Genomic DNA, 27,186 nt, shown 5'->3' with positions numbered 1-27,186 from the left:
TAAACATTTCTTTTCGATGTTGTGGTTTACTCAATATAATGTTTTGTTTTAGATAACGTGATTTTGTTAAAAAGATATTCAGGAGATTTATACTTCATTAATTTAAAGTACAATGTAACACGGTGTAACCCAAACCTATTGCACATGTTAAATCAACCCGAAATAGTCAAATATTTAGAAAAACGATCCCGTCTGCGAACTCCATAAACATGCCGCAAACATGAATTTTGTATTTTCTGGATATTGGTCAGCTGCGTCCAGGCAGGTTGCGTACACACCACAGCAATGATTGAACTGTGATAAAACGATGGATTCATTGTAATAATTGGAAGAACATATCTATGACTGTATATTAAGTTTAAATTCCCATATGCCATTCTCAATTTGTTTGTAATGTAATCCTTGAACCACAACCTAGAGTCCAAGATCAATCCTAAACTTTTCGATGTATCCGAGTATGGTATTGGAGTGTCCAACTAACCAAAACTAACCAAAATCCAACACCGACTATTTAATTGGATTTAACTGCAGTAGATAATCACGTGTCCCTCGAATTTGAATTTTAAAATTTGTGACGCAGATATGCTTCTTTTTTGTGGTGTATCGCTGATGTGTGAGCAGGAAGTTTTGTAAGCTTAAACGTTTTTAAAGCTCGATTTCCTAGTTTTTGCATCAATTTGATATTTTTCGCTACCCACGGATGAATAATTTTTATTTTTTTAAAAACGTTTTAAAGGAGCGTGCTATGGAATAAAACCAAGATATACTAATTCAAAAAGTTACTTTATCGACAATGTTTGTAATATACAATATGTTATTCCACGCCATGTTCTCCAAATATCTTTGAAAATCATCGTATGTTTTGTTTAAGGCCCTGTAACAAAACTCGACTGCCTTATTATTTGATTTATTGCAAGGTAATTTGATAAAAACCAAAAAATGGTTTGAAATATTTAAATCTAACACAACAGAATCAGTTGCATTATCTACATGTGTAAAAACCAAATCTATTAAAGAAAGTCTTGTTTCTGATATTCTAGAAGGTGTCCCAATATATTATTTCATACTAAAAATTTCGAAGATATTAAGTACACGTTCAGTTCTTAAAGAATTCAATTCCTATGTTGAAGTCACCAAAACACATGATTTTATGAAATTCGAAATACATATTAGAAAAGATATCTTCCATATGCTCAAAAAAATAATATAAATTCGAGTTGTCTGTTGGTGGTCTGAAAATAACACCAACTATAAGGGATGTTTTACTCATTTCCAGTTTAAACACATTCCTATATGGTTTCACCGTTTGTAATATGTTAATTATTTATTAGATTAGTGGAGTGAAAGGAAATCTTTTGAAAGACTTAATAAAAGATAACCTTAAAAAACGTGTTCACCAAATATGGTGTGTTTATTTATGGTACTCAATATATAGTACCATAAATAGTATATTATGCCACAAATGTGGTAAATGTCATTTGTTAGCAGTTTATTTGGTACGAGTGGAGCGGAGTTTACCAAACTCTGATTTTACTATGACGTTTTTGCATACGTGCAGTAATATCTCCGAAAATAACCGATTGCTCCTAAACTCGTGCGGAAACGTCTGAAGTCTGAAGTAAATCGGATCAATGGGAAACGAAACTCACGAGGTAGAATGACACTTTCCGCACGTTAGATCGGAGATGAGGATGGTCAATGGGTGATGGTGAAATAAAATGAATTTTTTTGATCTGTGGTCAGTGATGTTTTAAATGTAAGAAATGACAACAGTGCCTTTCGGATTCATTGTCTTTGGAAAGTTGTGGTGAAGTTTATTTTGTGATGGAAGTTGTTTTAATTCTGAGTTCCGTGACTCGGGTTAAGGTAGTTTTAAGGCTCTGTAAACAAGGGAGTTGATAACCGATGATTTTTGGGCCGGATGGTGATGTGACCATGCATTCATCGGTCTGTGTACGTAGGTTTTCTGTAAACACAATAACCCAATGTTAGGTGTGATTTTCTATTTATAAGAATATCTAAGAATGGCAAGTTAATATTACATTTTAATTGAATCGTAAAACGTATATTAGGGTGTATAGAGTTTGAGTGGCTAAGAACATCTTGGAGGGATTTTTCCCATGAGGGCCTTCCTTTCAAAGATTTCCATAAATATATTCGCGACCACTGGTCATAATGGAGAACCCATAGCTGTTACCGACGTTTCCTCATTTGACCGTAGCAAGAAATCGTGTGGATTTAATTTAATGGTTTTTAATTTTTCAATGAAAACTATCAGATTTACCTGTAAAGGAATCTAATATAGATGTTAGATATTTTGCTATACAATATGTTGGAGAACCAATACTGCTGACAATAGGTCGAAGGTGCTGGTTTGTGAATGTTGGGAGTCCGTAGAGCCGAGTAATTTTAGTCATGAGGGGACAATTTATAAGCAGATACAGTTTCAGTTTTGGCTCAGAAGAAGCCAATAGTCTTCAATAGTCATTACCATGAGCTATTAGAACTCTGGATTGGGCAGATCCAAAAAGTTGACTTTTGAAGCAGTTAAACCATTCTTGTAAGTTTCGCAGTCATGAATTTTCTTCTTCCCAAACTTCTTTCTCCCTGAATTTTTGCCTCCATTATTTGTTTGTAATAAGTTATTCAGCTCTGCATATCACGTTATCTAGCTATCTCGCAATTCAGCTTGTTCAATTTATTTTCTTCTTCTGTAGGTAAAATAATCAATAGGAAAGAAAATGTAGGATTCCAATGTTCCATTTTGTCCAGTGAATTGGGTGAAATAACATAAATAAGTCGTTCTTTAATCTCGAAACACAAAAGCGATCCGTCCGCCTATTTAGATCCAAAATTTATCGATGCCACCTAATCGAATTCCGCATTTTGTTACTTTTATCGCACCGACAAACATTAGCCGCATTTTAATGGGACTTTTACAGGACCCACGCGCTAAGCAAAGTCGATTTCGTATTCATGACAAAATGCCGCTGCAGTCAATTTTTCCGCGCGGCAAAAGCGCTTTTATTGGCCAATAAAAAAAAACTTTCGCCCCGAATTTCCGAACCGCTCAGCTAAGCCAATCAAGAACTAGAAAAAGGAGTAGAGCGGCTTGTTTTATTTAAAATAAATGTCGTTCTCCTACGCCCGAGTCGTATAAAGTGCAAAATGAATTTGAGCACTTTGTATTCGCAAGGCGTAAAAAAATCCAGACAGATTTTATATACACGCAGATAAAAACGGATTTTATAGCGCAAGATGGAAAGCACGATGGAATTGTTTTATATACGCCCGTCCCGCGTTTCCAACGCCTTAATGGTTTGTAATTCATTATAAGAGACTATAATGGCAGAAGGAAATAGAATTCCCTCGTTCGAAATATCTGACGGAATGGTGATGATCGTTACATTCCGGCGAATATGTTTGCGTTTCAGTTACGCTACGATTCAAAGGGAAAGAAAAGCCAACAGGCAGACGTTCATTAGTTCATTACACCCGGGTCAATAACAAGTTTGTGGAAGTTATGATTTGGTCGCGGAGTCTATAAATATAGTTTATAATAGTGCGCTCCACGGTGTTGCCTGCTGCGAGCCCTGTTTTAAATCAAATTTTCGGAAAAAATCATAGTGACTTCGGAGATTTCTGTCTCATGGCCTGGCCGGTAGCACTATGTACCTGGCTATAAAGAAAACTTCTGGATTCCTCCTGCGTCGGTTTTTGTTGACTTGAACTAGCTAACGTTTCGCCAATCATCCTGTTGGCTTCTTCAGAGCTTGACTGAAACTGGCTAGCATTTTACTCTGTACCTGCCTTTATATTGTTTAAGAGAAAACCTACGCACATAGACCGATTTCTCAATGCATTGTCACCATAAGGCCCAAAAATCACCGATTGTCAACTCTCTTGTTTACAGAGCCCTAAAACTATCTCAGTCCGAGTCATTGAATACAGAATTAAAACACCTTATCTCTGCTTTTCTTTTTAATAATTTTAACATTAAAGATATTAAACGTTTCATCACAAAATACACTTCACCACAACCGTCCAATAGCAATGAAACCGAAAGCAATTCCACATTTGCGACTGTTGTCCTTCCTTATATTCAAAACATCACTGACCACATATCAAAAGTTCTAAAGAAATATAACGTTAAAACCAGATTGAACACTTGTCCCAAAATCTCTTAACATCTTCGATCTGTCAAAGACAAAATTCCATTTGAGATGCCAGAAGCTTACAGCATTCCATGCATATGCGGCAAAGCATACATTGGAGAGACCGGACGAAAAATATCAACTAGGCTCAAAGAACTTAAGACTAAGACAAATAAATTCATCAGCAGTAGTCGAACACAAAACCGGACATGAAGTTTTATTCGATAAAACTAAAATTCTTGCATGTAATCAATTCTTCTACCAACGGAAAATCCAAGAGTCTATAGAAATCTATAAGTACCTAACCTTAACATTAACCGCGACTCAGGTCTCTACTTGTCACCAATATGGGAATCAGTCATACGAAACGGTGTTTATGAAGCTCATTTGGCTTAGCACCTCTCAAACAGTATAAAAGCAGGTACAGAGTAAAATGCGAGTCAGTTTCAGTCACGCTCTGAAGAAGCCAACAGGATGACTGACGAAACGTTAGCTAGTTCGAGTCAACAAAAACCGAAGCAGGAGGAATCCAGAAGTTTTTTTAATAAGTATTACAGTAGCCTGTGGAAGTTTCTTTGAAAAAAAAGAAAACATTACTTATGCCGACTCAGTTTTTGTGTGTTCAATTTATCTTGATAACATTTTAATTGACAATAACATTTTTGTTTTTAAAGATATCAGTGAAAGAAAAAAACAAAACCTAGGGTTAGTAGGTAAGTGACGCATTAAACATCCTGTATATTATATGTTTGTTTAATAGAATATCTTATTCCGATTACAATGATGTAACACACTCTATATTTTAGTCCACTCGTTTTTGACAAATAGACAAAAATAGGAAAATTTTATATGACTTTAAAGAGTACCGCGACTGACTGAAACAACAATAATTATTTACAAAGTAAAGTGGAACAAAAACATTAAAAATGATAAGATACACTAAATTAAAAAATTCTTTCACTATTATAAATACTGCTGTATGTGACCACCATTTTCCTGAACGCATTTCTCATACACTCTAATTGTGTCAAAGTTGGAGGAGATTTTTGTGACCTGATGCTCAATTTTAGTTAGGGCCACATGTGTTCTATAGATCTGAAGAGGCAATATTTTGGTGGAAGTTGTAACATTGTAGGTGCCATTTCCTCTGCTAGCGAGTGACAAATATGTACATTATTTATACTGAATGTTTTTAAAACCTCTAAAAGCTTGTTTGCATGCTCTATCATTTTATTAAAATAAAAAAATATTTGCTGCCATGTAGTTTTCAATTCCAAATTTTGTATCTTTTGACCCCAAAAACCTATGTAGTTCACGACTACGAGAGCTCGCATTGTACATTATTATCATGTTATTCTGACAATCCTTGTATCATTGTTTTAAAAGTTGCCATTGAATTTTCATGGTAGCGTGAACATATAGTGTAATTTTTACAGTGAGCAACAAAGCATTTCAGACCTTACCTTCTTCTGATCTTTAATGTCAAATTGTTACCCTTTTTTTCCCAGAAGTGAACTGTATACTGGATGACTCGCATAATTAAATAAGTTAAATAAATAATAATAATGGTATATTATGCAACAAGTGTGGTAAACGGCAATTCAGTGACGAGTTTATTTGGCACGAGACGAGCGAGTGTTTAATAAACGAGTCAAGTGATGCGGTAAAATCTCCGAAAACATCCGATTGCTCCCAAACCCGTGCTGTAATATCACGTGGTAAGGTGACGCTTTCCGCAGTCTAGATCGATGTATATTTAGGTATTTAACAGAAGGGAGTAGAAAAAGAGCTTTTACAATTTAATATTTTTACATAAAAATGTTTCTAGAATTAATATTTAACGGGTGAAATTAAGACTAAATTTTTAAAAATCAAAAATCCCAATATAATAATGCATTTCTCTCTGGTTACTCATTATCTTTTCCAAAGCTAATGCAATGTTATGCTTAAGTTCTTGGATAAAAATTTGTTTAGACGCTTTTACCTTCTTTGTAAATTATGAATAAACTAACCAAAACTACTTAACTATGAGAACCAACCAAATATTTTGAAAATCACCCACAAATTTATAGTAAAACATTTCATTAATGCCACAGTGTATAAACCTTTGAGGATATAGCAAAGTACAAAAAAACTTATAGAGAGGCTCTTAGGGGATTACGATCTGGAAAAAAATCTCTCAATTCCGAACGATCAAATAAAAAGCAGAACTCGTTTTAAGTAAAGCAAAGAGGGAAAAAATGAAACTAACTAGTTCGAACACATTCGTTTGGCATTTATGAATCTTTCATCCCAACGAGTCAAACGTACGGCAGAATGTTAATGAAAAACAAACTTTTCGTAATGACTGTGTCGAAACGCGGCCAAGTGATTGTACAAGGGTTTGTTTAACAAATTAAGGGGTCTAGTGAATATGCATAACATTTTTCGAGACGCTAATTAATCAAAGCAGGATCTGCGGCACAACATCGGATGTTTAATTCAAATTGCTTTGGTTCGGGGCAACCGCTAGATTTGAAAGTTCAAAGTTCGCTTCGCCGAGAAAACTAAATTTTTGGATTTCAAGTCACAAATCCCGAGGCTTTTGCAATTTAAAGTAAAGGAGAAACAGTTATTTGGAATTTTAATGGCTACATCAACTAGGGACCGTGAAATTGAAAATAGTATTTTTAAAAGGGTTGCTGCAAGTCGAAAAACTCAATATTTTCTTTTCTTCAGTTTCTCATATTTTATTCCAAATAGTATGAAATAGAAATTCATTCTTCACTAAATTTACACTTGTTCACTTCTTACTCAAAAACATTAAATTATCCACTGACCAAGCGTGCGCAAAATGTCACTTTAAAGCAGCGTTGCCATGAAAATTTTAGCACAGTTTAATTTAAATTTACGAGCAGTCCACAAACAAACATCATTGCAGATTAGAAAAAACTGACGATTAAAATTTCTAAATCAAATAATTAAAATCAAAAGAATAAAAGGAAACATTGCTTCTGGATTAGACTCATATTTACTAAGAGAAGTCGATTAGAGAATAGAACTATAAGTTACTTATAAACTATATTACATCATTTAGAAGAAATGATTGCCATATATAAAATACATTAGACACTGTTATCCGTAAATAAGTACTTTTTTTGAAAAATTTCAAAATACAACAATTTATTCGCAATAGAACCAATCAATGGAATGGCTAGCCAACTAGAATTACCCTTTTCAAACAGAGTGAAAACAGCATACGTTCTCGACATGTTGTTCGAAATTTTCCAACTCTATCCGTCAAATCAGTCAAAATTCCACCGTAAAAGTTTAAAGCTAGCCAATGGGAACTCGAGGCTGATGCACTGCAATGTATAACACGAACGCATGGAAACCCAACTTTAGACGTCAGTTTCGTGATCGACGTTTTCACTAATTTAGTCACAGGAGCGGAAGCGAAAAAATACCCCAAAATTTATGGCCCTAAGAAAAGTATAGTTAACACGCTACGCCGGTGACAAATAAAAATTTCGTGACTAAAGTGCCTGCTTGCATAATGTACCATTTTTCAATGAAAATTATTTTACATACGTTTTGGCACTTCAAGTTGGCCATGTTTAGAAAAAAATCACTATGTAATACCTAATTCCTAATACTTATTTATATTTAATTTAAAATTCTTTTAATACTTTTTGACAATATTTTCAGCAGTAATATTGAAATTCAAATACTCTACGAAGTCAAAAAACACTTATTTTAAAATAACTTCAAAACATTTCAAATTCAAGAATTTCTAGATATAAAATTTTTGGAAGACCCACTAAGAACTTTTAGAATTGTATCCTGTATAGTATTTGGGAACATGTTAATTTGGATTGATATTCTTGTTTCTCATTGTGCTTAGGTTGATATACTGGACTTTTTTTAAAGAGAAAATGCTATAAAGAAGCAGAAAATTCTGATTCTGATCCATAATCTATTATTTTTCAATCAAACATACGTTTTGACACTTTAAATCCGCCATGTTCGGAAAAAACGACTACATAATATTTATTTTTATTTAATTTAAAACTCCTTTAATATTCTCAGACAATATTTTCAGAATTTCAATACCCTTCGAAGTCAAAAAACGCTAATTTTAAAATTACTTAAAATCATTTCAAATTCAAGAATTTCTAGATCTAGGAATTTTGGAAAACCCACCGAGAACCTTGAGAATTGTATCCTGTATATTATTTGATATTGATGTTTTTTATTGTGCTTGGTTATAAATATCGACGTTTCTTAAATTATTTGCAATTTGGTTAGTTAGATATGATGGTCTTTTCTTAAAGAGAAAATCTATAAACAAGCAAAAAAAGCCGTAGATTACGATAGTATATTATGCAACACGTTTGATAATCTCCATTTTAGTCACGTGTTTGATTTGACGCTAGCGGAGTTTAGCGGAGAGGATGTTTATGAAACGAGTGGCTGAAGAAGTTTATTACCTTCTGGGTTTCATTTTTCCACAACAGTACGAATAAATTCACTGAAATTTACATGTGACAATAGAAGAAAAATTTTAATCCGTATTTTAGGAAATGAAGTTGATCACTCATAGCGGTATCGTAAATGTGCTATTTATGAATAAGATGAGACAAAAAATACACAATTTTGGTTTACTCACTTACTTCCATAATAATTTTATATCTCCTCTTTTTAGATTTTTGCAAACCAGAAGAAATTGACAATTTTATCCGCATTTCAACCAATTGAGATTAAATCGAAATTGGAAATTCTATTTCACAATAAAACGACGTGAACTAAATAATTCCCGAAAATGTTTTGCAATTCCCCCTCCTCCGTCCCCACTACTATTTCCCGGTAGCCAAACGGTGGCACGGTTATTTCTCTTCTCCCTTTTCCCTCGAACCAGTGAGCTGCCGTTTTGATATCGCACGGTAAATCACATGCGACTTCTGCATGCTGATTGCCTCCGTACTGTACCACAACCGAGTCTGTTTCAAATTGCAGATATTTATGATAGATTTTATAGTCGCCTCTTTCGTATGGCAGAGATTTATTTTAATTCGTTTTTTATATGGAGCCCGCATTAATAGAAACTCCATTTCTATCACGACCGCCGGAATATTCGCTCCGCAAGTTTCACTTTGTAGATATCGTAAATGTTATCTTTTCGATTCACTCGGAATGACTAAGAATGGGGGAAAACGGGGAAAGGTTTATTCTTCGGTGGCTCTCCGCGGTATCATAACGAAACAATATCCCAAAATTAAATGTCCTATAGGGTGATGGAAAGGACGTTCATGTAATAAAAAAAATTTCTTCCTTATATCTAAAATAAACGGATAAATTGTAATAAATATATGTACAAATGATTTGAAAAATATCACCAAAATTAAAAATTTTGATATAAAAAATATAAAATGCGTAAAATTTTGACAATTACGAAAGTTGATTGTCATTCTTCGTTCAAAATTTGTGGAGCGTGATTTATGAATTCTTTTAACCAATTGGAAACAATTTTTTTCTGACTTCGTTCTTAACAATACGTCTATAATAAATGACAAATTATATTTATATAGATTTAAGTGTCCGTTGAAAATAAATAACTGTAAAATTGTGAAACCCTTCGAGTAATAAAGTTAATTTTTTTTTCTTTTAACCAACACTCCTAAAAACAAACGGACGTATCTGCAATGCATGCAAATGCATTCTACTTTGTATCTTATTCTAGTTTCGCCTCCAAAAGTAGTCTATATATCTAAATGTGCTTTGACGTATTCAATAGAGTTATAAATAAATAAAATCCATTGATTTCACGTTTGACTACAAAGGTCTAAATTATTTTAAATTTAATTTAAAATTAAAAGTGGAGATGTAGAGATATTATCTACAGGAAAAAAATACCTTCTAGAGTCATAATTGTCGTGGTTGTTGAGATGATGAGATTCCCATAGCCCAGAAAATTTAGGAATAGGAAGTTATTTTGAATTTGGCTTGCATATGTTTTTGTATAGAGAAATTTTATTAACCAATCTAACTAAAAGGAAATTGAAAAAATAATAATTTTGCGTAGTTTCGAAAATTTTACACATTTTAAAAAAGGACATATGGGGTCAAAATACACCGATTTCTCTATTTTTAGAGCTTACTACTTATTCTGGTGTTGTTTGTTTATGTTTTGAGGTTAGAAATCTCATATGATAATAAACAAATACAGTGGCGTTTCAAAAATATTTCAGATTGTAATGTGGAAACTCTTATTGAATCACCCGTTCAAACCCTGAAAGTTGTCTCTTAGATTTCGTTAACGGTCAACTTAGGTTCCTGCTCCATCTTTCATTCCAATAATCTTCACGCCTGTAAGTAGCTATAGGTGATAACATTTAAAATATTTTAAGGCTAATAGTCGAAAATTATAAATTTTTCATACCAACCTTGCAGAACAGGACAAGACAATATGTATAACAAAATATATGTATGCATAACTACTCGAATTTTGGCCCCAAATTCTAGAGAAACGTTCATTTGTGTGTATGGTCGCATAAATTTGATTTAAAATCACGTCAAATCACGAATCCATCAGAAACACCGCCGGTTTGACTTGTGCCGGCTGAGAACATAATATGTTACAATTATAGATAAAACTATGACGATTACGTGCCATTGACGTTTCTGTGCATTTAGCAAAGTTGAATGACAGCTCATTTTATATGCTCGAACTGCTCGTTAATGTTCGTCGGCAATTGCGACAATCATTTGTAGGACGCATGGGAGCCGTATGTAAAATCTAAATGCTCAGCAAACAACGTGTCTGTTGGGTTATTAATTGTATGTAATTAGAAATGTCCATGGAAATGCGTTTCCAAATGGATTCATAATATATTAGTTTGCTGTGCGAAAGCAAAAAATATATTAGGACCATGGTTGAAACTAGCTTCTTAGGTTCTGGAGAAATTCTTTAAAAAATATGTCTCAACTTATTATGCAAAGATACTCTGTATATGTAATCCCGCATTACATATGGAAACAAAGGAAACCAAAAGACTTTTGCCTAGAATCTAGTTCACACCAGTCATGAATGCCGTCTAGATTATTCGTCTCGTAAAAACGCTCTTAGTTAGTTAGTATTAATGAGCATATCGATATGCTGTTAGTTTAATTTATATGAGACTGCGTAGAAATCAATGATTTTTTTTCAACTAGAGTAGCCATTTGTACCTGGCCTACGAATTTTCTCTTAGCTCTGGTTGTTGTAAGAATTTGGTTATTCGTCTTTAATTTTTTCTTGACCTAACGTGGAATTGTTTTATACAGAGTCATTCATCATATTTTGACAGCCACCTACAGGGTTAACTTTGAAAGATAGAAAAAAAAAGTGTAAATAGAAAAGTTGGAAGATTTCTGATCTATTTTCTTATTCAAATGTCAGAAAAACAAACCAAGATCGCAAGCTGTCAAAATGAGAGCAACATTATTTTTTTTAACGGAATGCCCTACATATTATTACCTTTAATCGTAGATCTTTTTTTCCTGATTTGAAAAACATATACTTTATTGACATTTTATTAAGCCGTTTTTGAGACATTTCAATTTAAAAATAATTATCATTCGATTTCTGGACAATAACCATATTGTTTAAAGATGGCCAGGTCTGCCAACAATGTTCTACTTTTATCAACTAATCAAAACTAAGGATCTGCAGCGTAAGTTAAATAACTTAAGATAATTCTGGGATATACTGAAGAAGAAAAACGCCAAATAATAAAATTATATTCTTCAAATAATAACAATTTTCTTTCAATTTTCTATTAATACACGAGATGATGAAATCAGGGTTTTCTCTGTTTAGATCTTGTAAAACGATATTAAGTCGTTCTCTTATCACTTTTAAACTTTCAGGCCTATTATAATAAATTTTATTTTTTAAGTATCCCCACAAAAAAAAAAGGATTCAGATCCAGGCTGTTGGTAGGCCATTTGATAGTTCCTTGCCTACCTATCCAAAGTGTATATTTATTATTTAGATAATCGGTAACCGGTTTATACATTATGTGGAGGTGCGCTACCTTGATTCCAAATTAAATTTCAAGAATTCCTAACTGATACATTTTCTAGCAACTGTTCTATTTCTGTTGCAAGGAATTATCGTTGACCATTCAAGTATCCTTCATATAAAATTGCTCCGACCACCATATTGTTCAACATACCACACCATACATTAACTGACGTCCGACCTGGGATTTTCAGTGCCTGCATTTGTGTGGATTATTGGTTTATGGTCTGTTCATAGAAAGAAAGTGACCAATTGCTTTTGTAATAGAAAATAATTTTATACCTACCTGTGTTTAATATTCTTTGGTTTGGTATACTGCGTAGTTTAAGTTTATTAGTAATCATTCTAATTTCGTGTGTAATACAGCGTGTATTGTATCTCAGGAGATGCTCCCGTCCAAATGTAGAAAACATTATTCTATTGAGACTAAGGAAGTTATGAACAATGTTTAATTGACTCTCATTGAACGTGGTGCCAGCAACCAAGCTGGACTTTCTCTGTCTGCGAAAAGTATTAAAGATTCTTCTCTGGACTACCATGAAGACACTGATTTATTTGAAAGTTGGTTTAATAGCGTAATTGTAATGGACGATGCAAGTCATCACAGTAGACAGTTGACTAAAACCCCTTCCTCATATAACACAAAAGCAACAATCCAAAATTACATGTATAATAACGACATTAATTTTCACGAAGATTATACCAAAAAGCAATTAATTGAGGTTCTACAAAGCTTGAACCTACAAAAGGAATACGTCTGTGATAATTATGCAAAAAATTTAGGGCATACAGTTTTAAGGCTTCCTTCCACCTTACCACTGTATATTTAATCCCATTGAACATGTTTGGCACCAACTGAAATATGCGTCGTAACAATGTTTTTCCCCGTGTTAACTCCAATGTCCTCAAACTTATAGAAACTGACGTTTTTAACATCCCTCCACAAAGTTGGGCAAATTCTGTTAAACATATAGAAAAAGCAGAACAATCGTATATCAGATATATTATGTGATTAATTTTAAGTAATTTAAGTAGGTAATAAAAGTAATTTGTAATTTTATTTTAGGTTTAAACATAAATACATAAATAAATAAATAAACATTATTTAGTATCTTTCCTAACAAAACCCCAAATAATTAAATTCTAAGCAAAGTACGAACCTGTTAGGCCATATTTCATTCTTACAGCTTGCCCGGGTCTTTCCTTAATGCGTATCAGTTAGTCACTTTCTTATATCTATGAACAGACTTTACCAAAAATGTTTATTCTTCCTATTAAATGCACCTGCTGTTGTGAACGAAGCCTTATCCGTAAATATTATTTTGTTTAGAAAATTTCCATCCTCTTGAGATCTTCTATACATTTCAGTGCAAAATTCGAGCCTCTGCCTTTTATGTAAATTCAACTTATACGGGTGAAACTTTTGTTATTTTAGCGTCCGTTAAATTTTATTATAGGACTTTCCATATAATTTTTAACGTTAGGTATAGAATATTCAAGATTTTCTAAAAAACATGACATATGAAAATTAAGAAAGTAAAGTAATATATTCATCAAAATTTCTTTCCATTCTCCTTGTCTTCCATGTGACACTATTTCGGTCCTCAAATTAATTAATTACATTTTTAATTGTTTTTATTAAAGGAACTTTTCGATCCCGATATATTTGTCGATATTCTCTTTTAACTCTTGCAGCATTATGTCCGTTTGAATAATATAATTTTATTATATGGAGTTTTTCTTCCTCAGTATAACCCATTTGAAATATCTTAAGTTATTTAACTTACGTTGCAGATCTTTAGAATTGATTAGTTGCCAAATGTATAACATTGTTAAAACAATTGCAAACATAGATAATATGTTTGATATCAAGGCAGGCTTAACAATTTTTAATAATTAATTTTTAAACTAAAATATTTCAAAAACGGCTGAATGAAATGTCCATAAACTACATGTTTTTGAAATCAGGAAAAAACGATCTACGATTAGAGCTAATAATATATAAGGCATTCCATTAAAAAAAAAGAGGTTGCTGTCACTTTGACAGCTTTTGATCGCCGTTTGTTTTTTCTGACATTTGCCTAAGATAATAGAGCAAAAATCTTCAAACTTGTGTGCTCACACTTTTTTTCCTATAATTTATTAAATAACCCAGTACAATATAGCTGAAAACTGTTTCCCTTCTAGGTCTATTTAGAAGAATGTTAAAGGTACTGGAATGACCTTTACAAAACTAAACAATTCTTGTACAACTTAATCCCATATACACAGCGCAACTTGCATATTATTATTTGATCAATTCCGTTTACCATCTTGAGCATGCCTGGTTTAGGATGTGGTATCAAACAATTCACTATGTGTTTGTTTCATTAATTTATTAATTCATTGTTTATACGACTTACCCCTCAATTAATGTAGAGTGGAAATTGATGAGATGGTATTTAAGTTAGACAAATCAAACATCAGAATGTTCAAACAGAGCTGTTACAGAACTGAATCGGTTTCAGCAAATCACATGATAAAGTGTTTTGACTTTACTAGCTTTACATTTATTGCAAACATCCAATTTTATCTTCGAATATTAAAAAAAAACAAAATTGTTTAATCGCCTCGGAAATTAGAGTTTATAGAGGAATCAAGAACAATTTGCAAGTAAAATAAGGCGATAGTTACGTACTAGTGTAATCTGTTCTCTCCGAAAACAGAAGGGCGATTCTAAAACTCTGTCGGATCGCATTAGAACAACAATATGCATTAAGATCCTCGCCCGAAGCTGAAGCTGATAAAGTTTCAGATTTACGCAAAGTTTGCCTAGCAAAGGGGTAAGTATCTTCGGTTTATCACAGGTAGATTCGTCCCCTAAGTGCAGACCGTTTATTTCCTTCAAAGACGTACAAACAAGTTACTCACGGGAGAGTCTTGAGAGAGTTTAAAGCGTCAACTCTAGCGTAATATACCAACTTTATGAGGATCTTATTAATATTCCTAATTGGACTAGTATACATATCAACTGCACTCCGTTATTTCATTCAAAGTCGGTAGATATATCTACGAATTAATTTTGTTCATCTTTTGAAAATCATTGTCGAACAACTAATTTAGCATTGGAGTAATTGAATTTAAAATATATTAAGCTTCCTTAAAACAAAACTGCTATTATTATGTACTAGTGATTTTGGTTTTTAAAGCAATCAAAACTGAACAACCGAAAAAATCAAGAAAAGAATTGAATTTTTTTTTTCCACTCCCGTCTCTAAAATGCCCTATTGTGCACTAATCATTCGTGAGCAAAGTGTCACGTTGGTAGCTTCCAGCGTTTCGGGTATTTTAGTCACGGGTTCTGGAGCTACCGAATGTCTTCAATAGATTTTGGCTATTTTAACGGTCTCACGTCACTCAGTGAATGTATTAGTGCCGTTTTGCCCACTGACAAATAGAACGAAGTATAGTATGGAACACTACTGATTTCTTTCCTAATTTATATTTATTCACGTGTATTTTACAATAATTACATTACAATAAAACGAAATAGTTTGTAATGAAGTTAGCAGAAACCCAAAAATTTACAAACATCTTTGAAAATAAACACGCGGTAACTTGAGTTACATTTTAATGAAACATGCATGTTCAGGGCGTACTAGAGGGTTAAGAGTGAAACGATTTATTATTTACAATTCTAATAAAATATATTGGAAACATTTTTAAATATAAAGGTAAAATGTTTTGTTAAATTTATTTTTTAAACGATTTTTTTATTGAAACCTTAAGTACTGTTTACATATTTTTTTCAATTTAATTTTTTTCATGCAGAGAACGAGGGTGAACGATGATCCTCTGTTCAATAGATAGAAAGCTATGCCTACTTTAGCTCTAAAAAATATTGTCAGGGATATGCAGTGTTTTAAAGATAAACTAACCAAAACATGTTTAAATAAAATCAAAATAAAATGAAATATTTATTTCCAATACCTTTTAGTTCTGACAAACTCTTTTTAAACAATAGAAAAAATAAATAAAAGTTTCTGCTCATGAAACAGGATTTAAATAAAATATATTTTTTACAATATTCTGTAATTTGTTAAAAATTCTTTGCTTAATGATATTCCAAGATGGGGAGGGGGACGTGGAAACTAGACGTCTCTGCTACTGAAAGTTTTAAATATGTTAAAATAAGTACTCTTTAGTAGCGAGGTTTGCCGATACTATCCTTATAATTCATGCTGCTGCGCAAAGCTTCACACAAAGCGGGCGTTGCCCAGCGACTGTGTAAACAAACAAACTGGAAGGATACGTCACTTGCCGTAAAGTCTGTTCATAGATATAAGAAAGTGACTAACTGATACGAATTAAGGAAAGACCCGGCCAAGCTGTAAGAATGAAATATGGCCGAACAGGTCCGTACTTTGCTTAGAATTTAATTATTTGGGGTTTTGTTAGGAAAGATACTGAACAATATTTATTTATTTATGTATGTATTTATGTTTAAACCTAAAATAAAATTGCAAATTATTTTTATTACCTACTTAAATTACTTGAAATTATTCACATAATATATCAGTATCACTATCGCTATCATCGCCTGTTCTAATTATGATTTGTTCTATATTATTTGCAATATGGATATACGATTGTTCTCCTTTTTCTACATGTTTAACAAAATTTGCCCAACTTTGTGGAGGGATGTTAAAAACTTCGGTTTCTATAAGTTTAAGGACATTGGCGTTAAAACAGTGAAAAACATTGTTATTTTTCCAAACATGTTCAATGGGATTAAATATAGAGTATTAAGGTGGAAGCCTTAGAATTGTATGTCTTAGATTTTTTGCATAATTATCGCAGACGTATTCCTTTTGTAGGTTCAAGCTATGTAGAACCTCAATTAATTGCCTTTTGGTTTAATCTTCGTGAAAATAAATGTCGTTATTATACATGTAGTTTTGGATTGTTGCTTTTGTGTTACATGAGGAAAGAGTTTTAGTCAATTATCTACTGTGATAACTTACATTGTCCATTACAATTAGGCTATTAGGAGGAATGTTTGAAACTAGTTTGTTTTTAAACCAACTTTCAAATAAATCAGCGGTGGTGTCTTTATAGTAATCCAGAGAAGAATCTTTAATATTTTTCGCAGACAGAGAAAGTCCATTTGGAATCCAACCATCTTTAGAGCCAGCATGCAAAATAGTTATTCTATTACCTCTTTTTGATGGAGCGTTTGTTTTACACTTATCGGTTGAGTCAACTCAACCCTTTTCCGGGGTATCATAAGTGTCGAACCAGGTTTCATCCAAGTAAATAATTGGCCTTTGTTGTTCTCTGTAAATACTAATTTTTTTCTAGATATTCCAGTCGCCATTTCCGAATTCTAAAAGATTCCATTAAATCTTGCTTTTGTCAATTTTTTGAAATCTAAAACCTATGTGTTGAATACACTTCCATACCCACATTTAACACCGGTTTCATCTTTTACAAGCCTCCTAATTAAGATATCTAATGTGGGCACGCTCGCTGAAATGGGAGAAATCACAATTTTCCATACAGTTGATGTTAGAATTTTCGTCAATATGTCCGTTTCTTCTAAAGATGCTTGCTTGCCGGCACCACATTCAATGATTCAACACACGCTGTATTACATATGAAATAATTACTTTACTAATAAACTTAAACTAAGTAGTACACCAAACCAAAGTATATTAAACACAGGTAGGTATAAAATTATTTTCTATTACGGACCACAATTTTACCTAAATTTAAATTCCGAAACTTTAGGTAATAATCTTGTTGCATTGTATGTTAATGGCCACCCTTGGATAATCCCATTCGAAAGCAATTGGTCACTTTCTTATATCTATGAACAGACCATACCTTTTGTTAATTTGTTGCCATAACTTGTGTATAAATAACCCGACACCTTGAGTTAAAGTAATTTTTAATTTTCTACCTAACAGACTAAGTTAACTTTTTCAACGAACTATTGTAGTCGTTTCTGTTCGTGTGTTAATTGAAGCGTTCGCAAATAAACTAGTTCGTAACTTTGCCACGTGGAACGTTTCTGCAAAACGCTTCGCCCGTTTAAGTGGTTAAAAAACCGAACGAGTTTGAGTAATGAGTTTTATGGGGAAAAAGTTCGATTACCTCGAAATTTTTTAAAACTTTTCCCTCTTCTATTTACTTTACTAGTGAGACGGCTAATGCAACTTTTAATTATGAATTAATTGCCTATTAAAAATTTCCGAGATGAGTATTTTATAACAAAAAAAAAATAGTATAGCTGAAACATTCTCGACGTAAAGCTAAAAGAAAACTGTTAGCGTAAAGCAAGGCGGGAGAGGCGTGAAACGTCCAGAGATTTAAGTTAGAGGAAACTCTGACGGTATTAAAAAACTAATTTTCTAAAGAGGTTAAGATTCATGAATAATAAATGCAGCCCGCGATAATGAATCGGCATTTTAAATTTAAAACCTTTTTTGCCGACGGAATAAATTGTCAATAATTTAATTCTTTTGTAAATTAACGATTTGTTTCGAACCGTATTGCAGTCAATTGCTTGGTTTTAATTATAGGAAATTAAATTTTGGAATCGATAAACCGACTTTTTTTGTTGCATGTGGAGGGATATTTTCACGAATGGCAGTATTTCCGTTTCCAGTTTTAAATTTTTCAAAATTTCGCTCAAGAAGTAACGTTGTGTTTCGAATTTCTTACTTTTTTTCGAAACAATTATTGATATTTGAAAATGGTTATTTTCATAAAAACAACCATACTAGAATTGCGTTTTAGATGCAGGGAGTTAAAAAATTATTTTGGTAAGTTTTTGTTAGCTTATTCCAGGTTAAATAAATTTATTATATTTATTTATAAATAGATATGGACATATCTTTTATTTCCATGCACTACTTCAGAAAGTACCAGAAAAGGTAAAACACAAGTCCGCTGTTTGCTTATTTGTATGTATTTGGGGCTCTTTTTCCAAAAAACGCCATATTTTTGCTCTATCACGTGATTTTTTTTATAGCGCTCTATATCTTAAAAAGGTTGTCATTTGGGGCTTCTGTAGCCATGACCGGTTAAACTCGAAGGTTTGAATGAAATGACTGATATGTGGAGACGGAAAACGCCACCGTCCAGGACGTAAATCATGTATATTAGATTTAATAAAATAACACATTGTTACTGGCACCTGGAGTCACATAAAGGTTTTACCTTTATGTAACTTATTTTAGACATATCGTTTTTTTCTTTTTGCATAGAATTTTGTAAATCAGCCTATCAAAATTATATGAAATCAGTTTTCAAAATAAAAACGTATGTCAAAAAGTTTAATTTTGTAGACCTGTGTATTCTGTCACGTTAAAAATAAACAAGAACCCTTATTTAGGCACTTGTCACTTTAAAATAGTACTTACCAAAGTTTAAAAAAATATATTTGCTTAACAAAGTACCTATATCATAACATATTCTCGATGTAATAATGAACTTTCAGACTGATCGTGATCAACAATTTTCTCAAACTTTTTAAGGACCACGATAAGAGCTTTTATAGTCTTTTTTTCCTTTACGAGATTTAATGATTGACAATGAAACATAAACAGTGCCTGACATTATAACCTCGTCTAGAATTAATATTGTTTAATATGAGAGAAAAATCAGCTGAGATGTTCTTTCGTTTGGTTAGGGGCAAATCCTTATTAATTATATCCTTTCGCAAAGAGTGATAACCTATGGCCATAAATATTTTTATATACAGGGTGATTCACTAATAATTGGAAGTATTTTAACTATACAATCCTGAGCCGAAAATATGAAAATTTAACGTTTTAAATGTTGAAGGCATCTGTTTGTCAGGAAAAATTGTATTAGGTAACATTTTGCTTTCATGATAATACATATAAAAGTATCATTTCAAAAATTTTCACTAAGTCGAATTGACATTAGAGTATACTATGCAACAAGTGCGGTAAACGGCATTTGAGTGACGAGTTTATTTGGCACGAGCGGAGCGAAGTGTTTAATAAACGAGTGACCTAAAAAGTTTTCCAAAACTGTTGCATACATGACCATCGGAATTGACAAACGTCAAAATTCAAGCCTTGCGTCAAAATCTCCGAAAATATCCGATTGCTCCCAAACCCGTGCGGTAATATCCCGGAAATGTCCGAAGCGGCTTGGATTCGTTGGATAAAAGACTCACGTGATAACGTGACGCTTCCCGCACTCTAGATCGGTGTATAATAAAATTACTGAAGGGGGCAGACAAAAATAATTAAACATCTAGAAAAACAATAACTTTATATACACCTGATTGTTGTAGTTATATTTGTAACTATTAATGAATCACCCTCTATGTAATAATAATACAACCTACATTTGAAATTTTAAAAATTCCAGAACGAGTCACTAATATACAGATTAAGTCACGAGAAACCAAATTTGAAATTCTACGCCAATGTTAAGACTTTTCTGGATATTTTCGATTGTGTTTCACTTCAAATTCTTTATATTTGTGGCAATTTTTTATTTATTTCAAACTTTTTAATTTATTAAAACTTCAGTGTGTTCAGTAAAAACAATAGGGTGCCAAAAATGACAATAATAATTAAGATCAAACAGTCAGCTTTCTACCTTGAGTGTATCCTTTTCTTCTTGCGTTTCTCCTCCTTGGTTGTCCGCGTTATCGCTGGTTGAAATATCCGAAGCCAAGTCGCATGTTACGGTTGGAATGGGAATTGGAACTGGATGTGATTCGATCGTAGCAATTTGTCGATCACCGTCCCGCGGTGAGTTGTTGCTGTTACGATCGACAGATTCACTAGCTCCTACTGCCTCAGTGCCTATAAAGAAGGATTTAATTGAATTAAATCAGTTTAAAAACAAAATTAATGTATTGTTGGACGGACAAATCGAAGTTAACATTTTAAATAGCGAAGTAATTTTAATAAGAAAATTTAATATTATTAGTGGTCCGTAATGCCGTAAGGGGATCGAAATTCCAAGGAGAGCACAAAGAAAAATATATTTTCTTAACAAATCTTACTAATATACTTTAGTATTCAATTTAAATAGTCCGAAAGGCCTTTTTCATTAATCCACTAAATTTATAAAATAAAAATGAGTCATATTAATGTTTTTTTTTTTTGAGCAACTTCGGACCTTTGTTGCGTTGCCAAAAGATTCAGTTTAAAGTTAATACCTATTACAGACGCTACTGGTAAAATTATTTTAAAATATTTAGCAACAAAAAATGCCCTTTGATCCTTTGATTCTTAAAAAACGTGTACTAAATTTAAAATTAAAACAATATTAAATTTGTTTAAAAAAAAAATTTCTTAGAATTTTAACCGTTTCCGGTGCTCCTGCTGGCAGATGCATATTTGTTATTTTTTTTAATTTCAGGAATGATGGCGAAACAGCAGCACATATATATATATATATATATATATATATATATATATATATATATATATATATATATATATATATATATATATATATATATATATATATATATATATATATATATATATATATATATATATATATATATATATATATATATATATATATATATATATATATATATATATATATATATATATATATATATATATATATATATATATATATATATATATATATATATATATATATATATATATATATATATATATATATATATATATATATATATATATATATATATATATATATATATATATATACATCATACACATAAAATCCGACGTAAGAGAAATCCAGAAGATTTGTATATACTATTACAATGGCAAATTGTGGCATTTTCAATAATTTATAACAATAACTTACTAGTAGGTTCAACAAACATCGTTGTTTTTTTTGTATTATAGTACGTTATTTAAGGTTGTAGGTATATGGGATACATTATTTCCATTTGGATAAAATTATTCACATTACCATAGCCACAAAAACTTCCTCGAGAGCTAATGAAACGAATGTTTTAACAAGTTTCAACTGAATGTTCCCTTTCGTCTACAATTTCTTTTATTCTTTGAATGCATTTCCTTCAAATGACGTCAACGATGAAATCCAATTTTACCATAAATATAAGCATATATGGAAAACGAATAGAAGTGGTAGAAAAATTCAAATATTTGGGTCCTGGATCAGCAACCACCTAGAGCCAGAAATAGCAGTGGGGACTAGAATCGAGCAGCCAAGAGCCAACTTTAATCTGATGGGGTTATTCTTGTGTAATTCCACCCTAAGCCTGAGGCTCAGATAGCGATTTGTGAATTGTTATGTACAGTTTTGTTGTACGGCTGTGAAACATGGACTCCAAAGATTTGCACCATTAACAAAATACAAGCCTTTAAGATGTGGATACACGAGACAACGAGAAGGTATAGAAGCGAGCCCAGTGCGAAAGAGAGTTGGTGAACGTAGTTGAAAAACGGAAGACAGCCTATTTGGATCACATAATGCGTCGAAGTAGATATCAGATCCTGAAATTGAAAATGCAAGGTAAAATTGAGGCCCAGGGCGGCCTAGGTAGAAAGAAGCATTCAAGGCTAAAGGATATCAGATATTGGACATGTTCACTCACTATTTCGAACTGCCCAGGATCGTCCGAGGTTCACCGAGATTTTCAATGATGAAGACGGCACTCTTAGAAGAAGAAAATTATCTAGGACTAGGATGCGGAGTGTCTTACATGCTTAGTGCACAGAGATGGTTTTAAGAATTATAACAAGCCAGTGTAAGCTAAGTTTGCTATACGGTTATGTACAAATGAATATAAATTATAGACAAGAGTACGACATCACCAAAGAACCGCGCCACAATGAGACCATCAAATCCATTCCATACGCGTTTGCCTTTCAGTATATTAAATGGAGTAACCTTTCGAAAAAGGTCGATCCCGACGACGACATCTTATTTTTAGATGATACTCCCAATTTTGCAAATGTCACTCACTCGTTTCGCCCCCCTAAATTCTATATGAAAAGCGTTTTCCGCAGCACGGTATAGTCTCGTTTCGATATTTTCTATTATTTCATCTGTCTGTTTTAAAATTCGAACGAATAAGATGATTGATTCCGTCCCATTCGCTTAAAACTAGATACATCTTGGATTTCTTTTGTATTTTCTAATATCGCTCTCTCGTGTGTCTTCGCGATCCGAAGAGAAATGTTTAGAAATATATCCTGTCCTTCCAAATGCGTTTTCGGTCGGATGCGCGCAGAAGATCCGTGAAGGGGGAAAGATGTATCGCGTTTTTTTTCACGCGATATTTCCGCCATTTCTGTTCTTCTGAAAGCGTCGGAAAGCTGCGGACGTTATAAGGGGGATTTTATCGGAAATATCTTAAGTAGTAATCTTAGTATTTTCTGGAAGTAAAAATTAATTTTTTAATCCAATGAGGCCAGAGTCTCGAAATTATCATTGTTAGTAATAAATATATAGTGTGCATAAAATGAGTTTGACCAGTTCCATTTATAAAAAAATAAAATGTTTACTACTTTTATTTATTTATTTAAAGAAGTCTACCTAAGAGGCATGAAGTCCAACTAACAGGTAGGTTCTAGCACAAAGTTTAAATAGTTACAGAAACATTGCAAGTAATGTTGATATGACGAAACTGAACCTGAAGGTTAGCCTAACATAGACGTTAGCTCTAGTAAAAAAAACAAGCAAATGGGAAAACACTCAAAATCATAATTCTAGTTAATGGAGCAATAACGTTTTTACCTTGGATTGCGAAAAAAAGTCTAAACCGTGTCGAGCATTGTACTTGGAGCAGATAGAGAAAATAGGTGGAAATTTTAAAATATTTGTTGTTCATGTGGTGGTAGAGTTAATACGGGGAACCAGAAAATTTAATCTATGTAATAAGTCATCAAACATCATCAAACAAGTTATTTCAAATTATAAATAAAGTCATCAAATAATGGTAATCTTGGCTATCACTAAAAGACACATAACCAAATCTATTTAAAAAGCCTTGTGGGGGATATACTCTGTCTATCTTATACCACACATAAAAAACTTACGGTGATTTTTTCCAGGCTATTACTATGACAATTGTACTCAGGAGATCAAACTAGTGATGCATACTCCAGCTTAGACTTGATGTACGAGTTATATAAAATTGAATTCATAGCTTCTTGAGGCATCCACCAATATCTTATCAACATGAGGAACAAAGGTTAATTTCTGGTCGAATATTATTCTTAAGTCACAAAAAATGCTAGAATGGGAGAGAGTTTTATCAAAAAGATGATAGTCATATTTCACAGCTACACTCATGGTGGTAAAAGAGTTGATTTGTTATATACTAAGGTGGAGAGCAACACAATCCTCTGAACACCGGATTTTTTTTGAAATTTTTTACGTCGTTATGTCATATCCATCCGGAGTGTAACCATAGAGATAGACGTGCGATTCGAAAAATCCTAAAGAGCTCGTGGATTAGAATTTTGTGATGTAGGCGATCAAACGCTTTTGAAAAATTAAGATATATGACGTCCATTTGAGAACCTGCATCAACAGCCTCAGAAATATACTGAGACATCGTCGTTAAATTGGTAATGCTAAATCTTCCTTTAAAAAAACATATTGTTGGAGAACTCTTTGGTTCTTAACAACATGAAATGTTTTGTCCTATGGGGGAGATTCTAAAACTCTACAGAAATTGCAGATAAAGGAAATAGCCCTATAGTTTGTGTTTTGTGATGTCTTTTTGGTGTGCGGGAAATTTAGGAGAGATCATTATGCTAGGTGGCGCTGTAACTCCGCCAGGGGCCTTTTTTTTAATGGAATAAAAGGAAACTTAGAATTATAATTACTTTTATTTCCGTTCAACCAGGTAAAATCTGAATTTTTTTTTCAAAATTCGGGTGCTTGAAGATTCGAGTCTGCTCTAAGAAACTAAAACATCTTTTAACAATCTATTAACTATGAACTACCCTGGAGTTTTGTTTGACCCTAAACTGACCTTCGAACCCCATATCGTTTTGTCTTTCTGATAAAATTTCGAGTACATCTGTTGCTTAGCCTGTCTTAACTGAAAGTTCTCAAAGCGGCATATTTACTTTTTTGGGCTTCATTTTGTTATTCAACTTTAATCGCGGGTATTGACCATATGCTATAAAAGAAAAGTTTAAATATTTTCAAATATTAACGGTGTCTTTATAATATATCTATTCAGTATTGATATTTGTTAAACAAATCCGGAATTAGTATCCTCTTTCTGTTGACATTCACAATCATCGGATTAGCAATAGGAATGATATCGTGGTCGAGAATAAAAATTATTACGGGTTTTCTAGTTTGTTACTTCATACTATTAGGGAATTTCCGCAAAAGGCAACTTTGCAATGAAGTAAAAGCTCTTCTGGTAGATGCGGCCTACTACTCTAAGTTTTTAAACAATGTATAGGTTTTGTATAAGTGTTATTTTATTTTATATTTATATAAGTATACCTTTCGACTTATCGCAGACCTAATGCGATTATAAACGTCAATACATTATTGTTATCATAAGAAACTAAAATATTTTTTCTACTCCCTTCTATAAAATACCTAATTACACACCGATCTAGCGTGTGGGAAACGTCACTTTACCACGTCAGTTTCGTTTCCTACGGATCCGAGCCACTTCGGACATTTCCGGTATTTTACCGGATGTCCGGATGTTGTCGGAGATATTTTCCACACCTCCACACCTTCAATTTTGACGTTTGTCAGTTCTGACGGTCATCTCCTGGAATGTATTCGTGTTGTTTTACGAAAATGTACCCAAAAACTAGCGGTCGTAGGAAAAGTATAGTATGCAACACGTTCGGTAAACTTTTTAAGTCACTCGTTTAATAAACACTCGCTCCGCTGTGCTCCGCTTGCGTCAAGTAAACACGTGAGTCAAATGTCGTTTACCGTACTTATTGCCTAATATATACTATTTCCACTTCTAATAGTAACATTTGGCATCGTTATAATAGTATATTATGCGGAACGAGTATTTAATAAATGAGTGACATACAAAGTTTACGGAACGTGTTGCATACTATACTTTTTCTACAACTGTTAGTTTTTGGTTACATTTTCATAAGACAACACGAATACATACATTCACTGACACGACCGTCAGAATTGACAAACGTCAAAATTCAAGACGTGGGAAATATCTCCGAAAACATCCGATTGCGGTAAAATCCCAGAAATGTCCGAAGTGGCCCGGATCCATAGGAAACGAAACTGAGGTGGTCAAAATTGTGTAATTTGGCTCAACTCTGTACTTACTATGGCTTTGCAATTATTTTGCTTCTCCTACTACTTTTGGTTTAAGTATCAATGAATGAGAAGGATAGTTTTGGTTAGTTAGACAAATAACTGTGAATTGTCGTTTATATGTTGAGTTAAACATTAATATTATTTTTATTTTTTGGTGGCTTAATTTTTGGGCAAAAATAGAAAAAAATGTGCGATGAACTTACCGTTTTTGGTCGTACGGCCAGGAGAATTTGTAAAACTTGTCTGGGCGTCCGGCGCCGGTCTCCTCGGAGGTTTTCGGATACCTCTTCGGGCTCTCGCTTTCGCTGCGTAGTATATTCGGATATACACGAACACCATAATGCACGACGGTATATAAAATGAACCCAACGCAGAGTATAAGACGTAGCCCAGTTCCTCGCTCAGCTGAAACAAACAAACGTATTTTTTAAAAATATACTCCACACCAGCTAAATTATAAGTGATTACATTCAATATAAGTCCTTGTACTTCCAGTTTCTTGAAGTTTTCGTGTTATTTACAGGAAAAAGCGTAAAATCTATATTTGAACTTTGGACCATGACATTTGAGACGCTCTTTATAACAGTGTACGTTTTGTTTTTTATAAAACTTCTGGATTCCTCCGGCATCGGTTTTTGTTGAGTCTAACAAGCTAAGTTTAGCCAATCGTCCTGCTCGGCTTTTTCAGAGCAAACACCACACCTTCCAATAGCAATGAAACCGAAA

At 32.9% G+C, this 27,186-nt stretch overlaps 1 protein-coding gene across 1 annotated transcript in view; it reads right to left on the bottom strand.

The window, feature by feature from the left end:
• LOC132704155 (alpha-2C adrenergic receptor) overlaps window positions 1–27,186 on the bottom strand; it is a 347,733-nt gene that overhangs the window by 20,510 nt on the left and 300,037 nt on the right. The window contains exons 2-3 of the mRNA XM_060673975.1: window positions 26,664–26,865; window positions 20,818–21,026 (exon numbers count right to left, since the gene is read on the bottom strand). Of these exons, the coding sequence (XP_060529958.1) occupies window positions 20,818–21,026; window positions 26,664–26,865 (411 nt within the window). The remainder of the gene's footprint in view (window positions 1–20,817; window positions 21,027–26,663; window positions 26,866–27,186) is intronic.

The sequence above is a fragment of the Cylas formicarius genome, unplaced genomic scaffold (assembly GCF_029955315.1).
Source record: "Cylas formicarius isolate icCylForm1 unplaced genomic scaffold, icCylForm1.1 PGA_scaffold_6__28_contigs__length_40554024, whole genome shotgun sequence".
Lineage (NCBI taxonomy): Eukaryota > Metazoa > Arthropoda > Insecta > Coleoptera > Brentidae > Cylas > Cylas formicarius.
Note: the sequence above shows the minus strand (reverse complement) of the source record. Positions and strands in the feature narration are given on the sequence as shown.